Here is a 12,500-nt window from a genome sequence, read left to right as displayed (position 1 = left end):
ATCTGCAGCAACAGTGATTCTGTCTGAAACTGGTGGTCGTCATGTTGCATTTCAATACGCTGTCAGGGGTTCTCAACCTTTTTTTGGACCATGAACTTGTTCTTACTTCCCACAATGATCGTCACAATAAAAAAATTAGAGAGCATTACAAATGTTAAAAAAAAAATTTCCATTTATTGTAATTAAGGAGACAGCACTTCTAGTTGTACGTGTGACACCTACAATCATCGAGGCCAATAAGCAACAGATTGAAGCCAAATAACACGACCGTACGATTCAGATGGAAATTCATTTGATCCCTTTGTGTCCAGGGCAGAGACTGCGACGGGCTGCGTGCTCACAGGGTTAGCTCAGTGCATGGCCGCAGAGGGGATCAGCTAGCCTAGCTCCTGGGAAATTTTGCAACAATCTGGAGAATCCCTTTACTGCCACGTCTGCTCGCTGCATCTTCCCCTTGAAAATCAACAGTTTTGCAATAAGATACTTCGCAGAATCTCTTTTACCATTTAAATTTAAATGTCAAAATTGACAATAGTGTTAAAGGGTTTCATCCCAAACTCCTTTTTTATAAGACGTGAATGTTATAGGGAGTTATTTCCTCTCTCAACACAGTACTCTGTGGATACCCTCCGTCCTCCATGCTCCCCAGACTCAGCAGCATGGTTCCAGCTCCTCAAAGCTTCGTCTTCTCAGCATCACTTCCCTCGGACGTCTTCTCTTCACAACGCGCTTCCTGCTTCTGATTCTCATAACGTTTTACCCGATCTGAACCGCCACGGAGCCCAGGGGGAAACTCCCAAGCGGCTCTTCCACGGCAATTCCTTTGAATTTGCATTAAGTGATTTGGCGAATGCTTTTACCCACAGCCACTTACAATAAGTACATTAAGTACGTTTGCCAGAAGTATCTGAACTCAATGTACATCAGAGTCAACGCCAATAAAGCTCTCAATCACACTGAGTGACGTCGGTACTGAGACTGTTGAATATATATGGGTTTTTTTATATATTATAACATAAAGAGACAAGGACGGGGTTATAAATGAGCAGGGTTCAGAAAAAGAAAATCGAATTCGGGAAGAGTGAGTACAGGGAGCCACATGGTTCTGTATACAGTATATACTGCACCTGCTGCAATGCTCAGCCTTTGTAGATCATATCCTGCCTTTATGTTGCACATATTGCACAGCTTTGCATCTTCTTCCTCTGTGCATTCAAGATTCAAGATTTTTATTTGTCACATACATATACATACTTCCATACATATATGCAGTGAAATGTAATGCAACGCACCCGGTGATAGCATAGATATCCTAAAACTTAATACAGTAAGTGGAATACTTATAGAATAAGATAAAAAATATAAAGAATAAAATACAATAAAAAATAAATTGAAATAAAATGGAATAGGTAGAAGGAATATGCCTATGTATATACAGATATGTGCATTTAAAGTGGCATGTGAATTAAAGTGGCATGTGAATGTGAATAGTGTGAGGTAGTGTTTGGGATAAACCCCATCTTCAGGATAATAACTTTTACTGAATATTTATTTCCCCAACCGCACACTGTGTACATAGTTATCCCCGTTGGTCATTGTGCATACACGCACACATACATATACATGTTTTTCCTCACGACTTACTTTTTGTTGCTGTTCTTTGCTTAATTCAGCTGATTCATGAACCCATGAATACTGTGCCCACCTCACTGCTGGAATACTTTCCACACATTTGTATTCTTTAATATCCATTTTTATTATTATTATATTTTTATATTATTATATTATTATTATTATAGTTTCTGTGGACCCGGTATTTTTTATATTTACTATGTACGTGTTTTCATTCTCATCTTTTAATCTGATCTTGGGGTTTTTGTTGTTGTTGTTTTTTTTGTATTTGTACTATGCACAGTCTCTAGAGTTTGCCAAAAAAAAGCATTTCACTGCGTGTTGTATGTACAGTGCCACATGCATCTGACAAACATATCTTTTGAATCTTTAAATCTTGAATCTTTTAACTCTGATGTTTGCTAAATATGATCAATCAGCTGCAGATTTCACCCTTTGAAGCCATATTAACACCAGCATTAGCAGTCAGAAATTGGAAATTCTGCTTTTAGTTTGATTTCATAGTGAATTCAGGTTGATTCTCAGCTCCTGCTGCTTGATATCGTCACGTTTTGGCGTCGTTGTCCTTGTGTTACATGACATGTAGGACAGAGTTGGAGATCCAGTCCAGGTGGATCCTTCAATCCTTCCTCCCTTTACGACTGCTAGGATCATAGAACAGGCATGGTGCCATTTTTTGTTTTATCATTGAAACAGAAACGCTGTCTCCATGTCCATTTGCCGGCGATGCTGCGGCACGGTGCCAAGGCTAGGCTGACACTGTGGAGGATTAGTGTTTAGAGCAGCATTACCACTGTTAGGGGAGCTGGAGGTGGGGTGGAGGTGTTGGATGCCAACCAGCCAATTCCCCAAATCTCTGAAGCAACGACAGCCACGGTAAAAACCTGAAGCCAAAAGGACAGTGGGGGAGGATTTTTTTTGCAGATTTCAGCTGATTGATGAACCCAGATGTTAAGATGATGCTCAATCCAATCAATGCGCCAGATTCCCCCCTTTGAAGCCGTGTTAACAAGATTCAAGATTCAAGATTTTTATTTGTCACATACATATACATACTTCCATACATATATGCAGTGAAATGTAATGTAACAGCATCAGCATGTTACATTACAACAGCATGTAACAGCATCATTAGCAGAAATCACACATTCTGTGTTTAGTTTTATTACATGGTTCATGCACATGGATTCCCAGCTCCCGCAGCTGGTCGTCACGCTTTCAGATCCCTGTGGATTCCTTCATTTATTGATCCTCAGGTTAGGAGTGGAATGGGAATAGAATTTATAGATGTAAGGGCACAGTGCCATGGCAAGGCTAATATATATTGATATTATATATAATTAATACAGATAATAAACCCTGCGGTACTTTTTTTTTTTCTCTTGGTGCAGATGCTTGAAATACAGATGAGCAGACTTCGTATTAGTCTGGAATCTCTCCGTTCATTTTAGATTTCCAAGGGGTGTTACTAACAGGCGCAGACCAAATGTCTCTGGACACAATTGGACCTTCAACCAATCAGAGCATTGGATAGACCTAAAACCAATCAGACCATTGGATATAACTACAACAAATCAGAGCATTGGATGGACCTACAACCAATTAGAGCAACGACGTGACGTAGCGCTGACTGAGTGAGTTGGTAAATTAAACATCTTTCTTATCAACAAACGCATTTTATAGAAATGAAACCGTCCAGTTGGTTTAAAACCGTCACCATAGAGGATTCAACAGACCATTCCATCTCAGCGGCAGCCATCTTGGTAAGGTGCATCAGCGGCAGCCATCTTGGTAATGTGCGTCAGCGACTCTCCTCTGCGTCGTCATGGTATCAAACCCAGCCCCACATTAGATAAACGGTTGTGATTGGTCCGACCCTCAGCAGTGTAATCTAAGACGGGTGGAATACAAGCCTTTCCTACTTACCTACTTTTACAAAAATATTAATTTGTTCCTCTGTGTGTGTGTGTGTGTGTGTGTGTGTGTGTGTGTGTGTGTGTGTGTGTGTGTGTGCAGGTGGGTAACCTGGGCCTGCTCTTCATGCTGCTGTTCTTCATCTACGCCGCCTTGGGGGTGGAGCTATTTGGAGAATTGGGTGAGTGCACGTGACATCACCTCATCTGCATGTGGAACTTCACGGAGCCCCGGAGTGAAATTGGGGGAAATATCTGACTTTTTTAACCTTGTGATGAGAATGTAATGCATCACTAACATGCGGCAACGAGGAAACAAGTGTGTGAGTTATTATCCTCGGGCTTCTTTAACTCTGCTTATCTCCATAAGATCCACTATAATATTTTAAAGGAAATGGGATTAAAAAATGGCTGCTTTAATTGGACCGTGGCCTCCAGTCTTTACTCTGCACTGATGGTGGTTGGAAATGGCCTTAATGTGAGCAGCGCTGGAATTAAAGTGTGGATTACAGCGTGCGCTGAACGCTGTAATCAAATGGTGAATGGGAAAAGCCTTCAATCTTGTTCTTCTTTTTATTTTTATTGCATCAAATATGTAAACAGAAACTAATTCTAATTCTCCTGCACGTGCGGTCTTTGTTTTGTGCTCAAATTAGGAAATTAGCCAACATGCACCAAAAGGCTTCAAGACTCTTTATTAAATGTCTTTCCCATGATCCCAACACTCCGTGATCCTCTGCCACGGTCCAGTGTCCAGAGCTCAACACCTCGCTGCCAGTTTCATCACGGTTTCTAGAGCGGTGGTTCTTTTTGGCTGAGCAGCCCCTCAGCCGCATGGGAGGAAAAAAAGAACGTTAACATCAATTACATACTGTATGTGCATCGTAGGTGTTTATTTTAAAACAATATAAACAGCCAATATTTTTGGATATTTTTTTTTTTCGAAGTACCCCCTGCAGTACCACAGTACCCCACGGGTACGAGTACCCCGATTTAAGAAACACTGCTCTATAGCCTTCCAATCAACCAACCAACCATTTGATCTATCAGTCAATCAACCAATCATTGAATTGATCGACTGATCGATCTATGACCGGCCAACGGACAAATGGATCTGGAAACTGTTTTGCGATCAGAATCCTGCGATTTACTGTCCGGTTTTGGGATCTTGGTCTTGACTCCCTAATCCCAGACTGATCAACCATGGGGTCGTGACCCCACGCGGGGTCACTCCACGTACATCTGGGTTCCGTGGGACATTTCCAACACTCTGTAATGACTGTTGTTGTGACAGTTCTGGATCCATTTATTTCCCTCGTTTGTTTCTGTCATCTTTCCGTCCCTGTCTCTCTGCTCTCCTGTCTGATGTCCTCCTCCCCTGTCACCCCCTGCAGTGTGTAACGCGGATTACCCCTGTGAGGGTATGAGTCGTCACGCCACCTTTGAGAACTTTGGCATGGCCTTCCTCACCTTGTTCCAAGTCTCCACTGGTGACAACTGGAACGGCATCATGAAGGTACGAGCCACGCCCTCAAGCCTGCCGCACCGAGGCTAAAGTCGAGGTTTTTACTCCTAAAATCAAGAATGTATGGAAACTGGGTGCGACCATAACAGTTGCTCAGTTGCCCGACCACATTTAAGCAACTACAAAGCAAATAAGAAAGAAACCTCCGCCAAGGAAGTTTTCCCGATGCACTACGTTACTTTAGTGATAATAATGAAATATGGTGAAATATGGCTATATAGGATCATTTTCACTCAATGATGAAGTTATTCAAATGCGGCAACCAATTTCTCAGGCTAGGCAACCAAGTGCTGATGCATGGTGGCCGTGAACTTGTATTTGATTTATTTTGGATAACTGAGTGTAAAGTTGTCTTGAAGACAGCTCTGGTACCTCTGGTGTTAGGGGAGTGGACACGTGTCCAAGCTTTCCAATTAGTAACGGATAAAGTACATTTTCTGACAACACTTTGTAAGAAAAGTACATCGTATAAAATGTACATTGTTTGAAACGACCGTACCGGGACACACACTTTACGTGACTTGACATTTTTAGGTTTTTAATGTTGTAAAATTTGGTTTTGGGAAATTAGAGCGATATGGTGAGAAACATCGCTGTAAATGTTTTCTCCCCGTCTCCCGTCTGGCTTTTGGCTGTGAATGAAAATCCATAAAATGCATCAATTCCGCCGCAGCAGAACTAAAAGCAGTCGTTTCACGGACCAGACCTTTAAACACCAACAGAGGCAGAGTGTGAGGCAGTGACGCCCTGCGGAGTCTGGTCTGTCATTTTACTGTCAAATTACCCAGCTACGCACCGGCCAAGAGCGTGTGACGATGAACCGATGATGGAGGATGAAAAGGAGGGATGAGGAGCGGGAGGAAGGAGGGAAGTTACTCCCAGTAAATAACTGTAATGAGGACAGAGGGAGAGAGGGAGGGAGAGAGGGAGGGGTGGAGGTAAAAGGTGGCGGTGGAGGGAGAAAGCAATCATTATGCTCTTTGTTCTCTAAGGGGAAAATTAGGGCAAGAAGGAAGGAGGGATGAAAGGAGAGGGGGAGGGTGAACGTTGTCAAAAAGAGAGAGAGAGGGAAGGAGGGAGGGAGGATGAGATGGCGTGTGAAGGGGCACGGTGTGTAAATGTCACGCCAAATTAGACGTTTCTGAGCGGCTCCGGGTCACGGCGCCGAAAAGCTGAACGCTAAGAGGGGAGAGAAGGGTTCAGCTGCTGCATCTGCTGCTGCTGCTGCTGCTGCAGCAGCTGCTGCTGCAGCTGCTGCTGCTGCTGCTACTGCTGCTGCGTGGGAAGGATGAATACACCTTATTTTATAATTTTATTTGAGTTATTTTACTAAATCATAAAAATACATGAAGCATCAACGTCTCTGTCCTCGCTGTGAGATGAGGATATTCTAAATTGATTGCACTTCAAGAGAAAACCCTTCCAAACCAGAATAGAATAGAATAGAATAAAGAAGATATAATTGTAATACTATATCTACTATATATATATTTGTATTTTTGTATTTTTGTATTTTTATTTTTCTAAACATCATATCAGTGGAATTTGAGTCTGTTTCGATGCATCTTTAGATGACTAAAATGGACAATAAGGATGTAAAATAATTAATATAATAACTGCCACGCCTGGGATCAGGGTGGCTGTACACCTGTTGCCTGCCAAAGCAATCAACGAGCAACAGGTAAATCACCCATCCCCACACACAGAGAGAGCCTCTGTCATGACGTGTCCATCTGCTCCGAGCCTGTTCCCGCTTTCCACTCTCTACAATAAACTGGAAAACACTACTCGGGTGGGTGTGGCAGGCGGAACTGCCACCCCACAGCCCAGGGAAGAGACACAGGCAGAGATGTAGCCCGGTAGCCCACCTGCCGGGAGCAGACGACACGTCATGACAGAGGCTCTCCTGTGTGTGTGTGTGTAACGAGTAAGAGGCGTTCAGCCGCCTGTGATCCCGGGCCCACTTACATAGTATTCAGTTCATTTGATTCATTGTTTACAAATGTCTCAAATTCACAAAAACATAACTACAATGCTAGTTCTGTCAAAGTTTTGATTCAATTCATTTTGTGTAAATCAGATGTAGGAACTGATTTATCTCACCTTGGTTTCCCCCACTCCTCCCCTCCTCACTTCTCTTGCTTTTTCCTTCCTCCTCTTCCTACTCTCCCATTCCGCCTCACTCTCTATCCTCTTCCTCTTCTCCTCCTCCTCCTCCTTCCTTTCTCCCTCCTTCCTCCCCCATTCCTCCTCCCCCGCTCGTCCCCTCCCACAGGACACGTTGCGGGAGTGTCCGCCGGACCGCGGCTCCGACGTGGACTACGCCTGCAACCCCAGCCTGCAGTTCATCTCGCCCATGTACTTTGTCTCCTTCGTGCTCACCGCCCAGTTCGTGCTCATCAACGTGGTGGTGGCCGTGCTGATGAAGCACCTGGACGACTCCAACAAGGAGGCCAAAGAGGAGGCGGAGATGGACGCTGAAATTGAGCTGGAGCTGGCCCAGGGCACCCTCTGTTGCATGGGCGCCCCCGGCTGCGGGGGAGGAGGAGCGGGAGCCGCCGCCGCCGCCGCCGCCGCCGCGGAGGGAGGCGGAGGAGCGGGAGGAGTGCCGGGGTCGCTGAAGGAGAGAGGCGGAGGAGCTCCCGGAATCCGGGCGGAGGGTCCAAGGAGGGTGCTGCACACTGCTGCCACGTACCACCACCACCAGGGACCCAGGAAGTCCAGCAACTCCAGCAGCCAGAAGCAGTACAGCCCAGCCCAGGTGAGGGAGGCGTCTACGTGTGTGTGTGTGTGTGTGTGTGTGTGTGTGTGTGTGTGTGTGTGTGTGTGTGTGTGTGTGTGTGTGTGTGTGTGTGTGTGCGTGTGTGTGCTTGCGTGTGTGCGTGTGTGTGTGTGTGTGTGCGTGTGTGTGTGTGTGTGTGTGTGTGTGTGTGTGTGTATGCGTGTGTGTGCTTGCGTGTGTGCGTGTGTGTGTGCGTGTGTGTGTGCGTGTGTGCGTGTGTGTGCGTGTGTGTGTGCGTGTGTGTGTGTGTGTGTGTGTGTGTGTTGGGTGTGTGTGTGTGTGTGTGTGTGTGCGTGTGTGTGTTGGGTGTGTGTGTGTGTATGCGTGTGTGTGCTTGCGTGTGTGCGTGTGTGTGTGTGCGTGTGTGTGTGTGTGTGTGCATGTGTGTGTGTGTGTGTGTGTGTGTGTGTGTGTGTGTGTGTGTGTGTGTGTGTGTGTGTGTGTGTGTGTGTGCGTGTGTGTGACTTGACGTCATGGAGTAGGGCAGTGATCAGCTGGTCTTAAATAACAACACTTGTTGATGTGGAGGGTTTTCCGTTTGCTGGATGAGGACGTTTAGAACCGGTTTCTGTTTAGAACCGGTTCTAAACAGAAACCGGTTCTTTTAAAATAGTTCAATGAGCTTGTGTGTTGGATGCAACATGTGAGAATATTTGAGTGTGTTATGACCAGAAGAAGAAGGAGGAGGAGGAAGCGGAGGAGGAGCAGGAGGAGAAGGAGGAGCAGGGGGAGGAGACATAAACACAGTTCAAGCCAGTTCTAAGGAAACCAAGTGAAGCTTCCTTGAACAGAGTTGTACTTCAAGGTTCTGGGCGTGGCCTGGTCATGATGCAATCAATTGCCAAAATGTCATGAATTAGACCTTAATGTCATAAAAACACTGTTTGCAGTCACCATCTTGAGGGCCTTTCTACTTTTGAATGTTTCATTTGTTGTTGTTTTGTTTCTGTCTGTGTGAGCTTACTTTACTTTATCAAGTAGTTCAGTTTTACACTTGCTGTAAATGAAGACAGGGAATCTTTTTATATTTATTATGAATAATTGTAATAACCAATGCAATAACAAATAACCACCGCATTATGTAATAGGCCATTACATGATGTAGTAGGTTATTACATAATGTAAAACCTTATTACATGATTTAATAAGTTATTACAGATCAGGCAGGAGTCTCTGTGGACTATGATGTTCACGGATGACATTGTGATCCGTAGCGAGAGTAGGGAGCAGGTGGAGGAGAGCCTGGAGAGGTGGAGGCATGCGTTAGAGAGAAGAGGAATGAAAGTCAGCAGGAGTAAGACGCAATACATGTGCCTGAATGGGAGGGAGGGCGGAGAAAAGCTGAGAATGCAAGGAGTGGAGGTGGAGAAGGCGGATGAGTTCAAGTACTTGGGATCGACCATCCAAAGCAGCAGAGAGTGCGGGAGAGAGTTGAAGAAGAGAGTACAGGCAGGGTGGAGTGGGTGGAGAAGAGACTACAGGCAGGGTGGAGTGGGTGGAGAAGAGAGTACAGGCAGGTTGGAGTGGGTGGAGAAGAGAGTACAGGCAGGGTGGAGTGGGTGGAGAAGAGAGTACATGCAGGGTGGAGTGGGTGGAGAAGAGTGTCTGGAGTGATCTGTGACAGAAGGGTTCCAGCCAGAGTGAAGGGGAAGGTGTACAGGACGGTAGCGGCACCAACTAAAAGGCAGGTGGGTGAGGTGGAGGTGGCAGAGCTGAGGATGTGGACGGACGAGGATGGACAGGATTAAGAATGAGGACATTAGAGGGACAGCTCAGGTTGGACAGTTTGGTGGAGAGTTACATTGGGAGAAGGAGGCTGAGGGTGGAGCTGCCAGGCAAGAGGAAAAGAGGAAGCCAAATGGAAGCTTTATGGAGGTGGTGACGGAGGACATGCAGGTGGGTGGTGTCAGGGAGGAAGATGCACAGAACACAAGGTTATTACAGTGATGTCATACGTTATTACATGATGTATGAGCTATTTCAGATATAATACGTTATTACATGATGTAAAAAGTTATTACATGATTTAATAGGTTATTATATAGTGTAATACATTATTACGTCATAAGTCATATTTTATTCCATGACGTCGTAGTAAGTTAAACATGAAGTCATATATTATTACACAATCTAAAATGTTGCTACATGATGTGTTACAAAAGCACAGAACGGGGCCAGTCATTCCAACCAGCGGCTGTTGTTCCATCATGAAGGTTGTAGGTTGTACTTCACGTTGTACATTTGACAAGTTATTCAGATGTGGCGTCATGACATCAAACAGACAAAGAAGGAGCCGCCCTGGAAGCAGCACACACCCAGGGCTCCACCTAAAATACTGAAAGAAGTTGGTGTTGGCGTGTAGCGGTGAGGCCTGGTGAAGCTTGTCTCTCTCTCTCTGTCTCGCTGTCTCTCTGTCTGTCTCTCTCTCTGTCCCTCTCTCTCTCTGTCTCTCTCTCTGCCCCTCTCTCTGTCTCTCTCTCTGTCTCTCTCTCTCTCTCTCTCTCTGTCTGTCTCTCTCTCTCTGTCTCTCTCTCTGTCTGTCTCTCTCTCTACCCTCTTTCCGTCTTGGGTATTGTTCAGTGCCTCCGTCTCTTCATCAGATCTGTCTCGCTTCACGCTGTGTGGATGCATTCGTTCGTGCGGAGAGAATAGAAGAACTCAGAGAACTCAGGTTCTCGATTTGCCAGCCTGAGGACCAGTCAAAGGGGAGAGCAGCGTGGTGACGTAGTCCCCGGGGTTGGAGGGGTGGTGGCATGAGAGACAGACAGAGAGAGAGAGAGAGAGAGACAGAGTGGAGGGTTTTTCATTCCCTCCCTCTGGATTCAGGGTTCCTCTCCTTGATCGCATTCCCTCGTCTCACGGCTCTTTGTTCTGCGGCTCGTGAGAGGAGCGGGAGGAGAAGGAGGTGGAGGAGGAGGAGGAGGAGGAGGTGGTGGAGGAGGAGGGGGAGGAGGAGGTGAGACCTGTATTTAGGGGGAGGGGAAGATGAGAGGGAAAGAGAGAGAGAGAAGAGAGAAGACGTTTAACAAAACCTTGTCGGAGCATCAGACGTAGTTAATTGGAGATGATTGGAGCTGCGCCGCGTGACCTTGCAGCTGGAAGCCGAGGAGCAGACGTCGCTGTCGACTTCAAAGCTGCACCAGCACAGACGGGCGGAGCTGGATTTGTGCGCACATCCAACCGTTCGGCTTCACCTAAATCAAACGCCGTCCTGACGTGGGAATGTCACGTCAAATTAAAATAGAAAATGTAAATGTTGCTGAGACGGAGCTTGAACGCTCGGCTGAGGTTCACTCCACCCGAAGGTGAGAGATGAGAAACAGGAAGTAAAAGATGAGAAACAGTAAATAAGAGATGAGGAACAGGAAGTAAGTGACAAGGAACAGGACGTGAGAGACGAGTAAAAGGAAGTAAGAGACAAGGAACAGGAAGTAAGAGACGAGGAACAGGAAGTAAGAGACAAGGAATAGGAGGTAAGAGGCTGGAAGCGAGAAGTAAGAGATGAGAAACAGGAAGAAGGAAACTAAAAACAGGAAGTAAGAAACTAGAAGCAGGAAGTAAGAGATGAGAAATAGGAAGCAAAAAAAACTAGAAAGAGGAAGTAAGAGATGAGAAACAGGAGGAAGATATTAGGAACAGGAAGTAAGAGATGAGAAACAGGAAGTTAGAGGCTAAAGGCAGGAAGTGACAGAATGTAAACAGGAAGCAAGAGACAAGAGACAGTGAACTAGAGACTAGAAACAGGAAGATGTGTGGTTTCCTACTGACAAACTGCTGTAAGCAGTTACACTGGGGATGTGCGGTGGTGATTCAAACAGTAGTTTAAAATACAACCTGTATTTGTGATCCATTTTGTTTGTACTCATTTGGATTTCATTAACCCCGCGACCCCGGGAGGTACACGCCTTCATGACACACACCTGCACCGGGCGTGCCAATCACACACACACACACACACACACACGCACACACACACACACACACACACAGATGAGTCATGGTTGCTGTGATGCGTTCCAGCTTTGTTGAGCTCAACATGGTCGTGTTTGGAGCCATTTTTAGCCTCGTGTCGGCTCCACAAAGGAAGGTGTCGCCGACTCAGAGAGTTCTCTGTTCCTCCCTTCCTCTCTCTCTCTCTCTGTCGCTCTCTCTCTCTCTCTCTCTCTGTCGCTCTCTCTCTCTCTCTCTCTCTGTCGCTCTCTCTCTCTCTCTCTCTCTCTCTCTCTCTCTCTCTCTCTCTCTCTCGCTCGCTCCCTGTAGAGCCAGCAGGGGGTGCCACGCCCTCCCAGGCACTGTGGGGAGGGCCTGGGGTGTCGCTGGCTGCCGCCCGCTGCTCTCTGCTGTTTTCCTGGGTTTTCTGTATTTGTTTAAAATGTGATTTTGGCGAAGCAGCAGTTTATCTCGCTGTTGCGGCGTTTCCTAAACGCGGTCGTCAAGTAGGAATCTTCCCGGCGGAATAATTAAAATGCTGGCAGGAACGTGTGGGCGTGTGACAACAGCACATTCCAGCGAGGAAGGACCCAAAAGGAATTTAGGTTCTAAATATAGAACAAGAGCGACGGCAGCGGTGCTTTTCTGTTTGCTTGTAAATATGTGTGATGTGCTTCTCCCTGGACGTCCAGCTCAGCACATGTGAACATCCCACATT

At 46.0% G+C, this 12,500-nt stretch overlaps 1 protein-coding gene across 1 annotated transcript in view; it reads left to right on the top strand.

The window, feature by feature from the left end:
- Positions 1–12,500, top strand: part of LOC307237438 (voltage-dependent T-type calcium channel subunit alpha-1I-like) — a gene marked incomplete at both ends in the record, with an annotated part of 155,785 nt that overhangs the window by 128,349 nt on the left and 14,936 nt on the right. Inside the window, 3 exons of the mRNA XM_080010150.1 lie at positions 3,649–3,727; positions 4,940–5,061; positions 7,346–7,831. Of these exons, the coding sequence (XP_079866276.1) occupies positions 3,649–3,727; positions 4,940–5,061; positions 7,346–7,831 (687 nt within the window). The remainder of the gene's footprint in view (positions 1–3,648; positions 3,728–4,939; positions 5,062–7,345; positions 7,832–12,500) is intronic.

Source organism: Zeus faber (assembly GCF_960531495.2).
Source record: "Zeus faber genome assembly, chromosome: 11".
Classification (NCBI taxonomy): Eukaryota; Metazoa; Chordata; class Actinopteri; order Zeiformes; family Zeidae; genus Zeus; species Zeus faber.
Note: the sequence above shows the minus strand (reverse complement) of the source record. Positions and strands in the feature narration are given on the sequence as shown.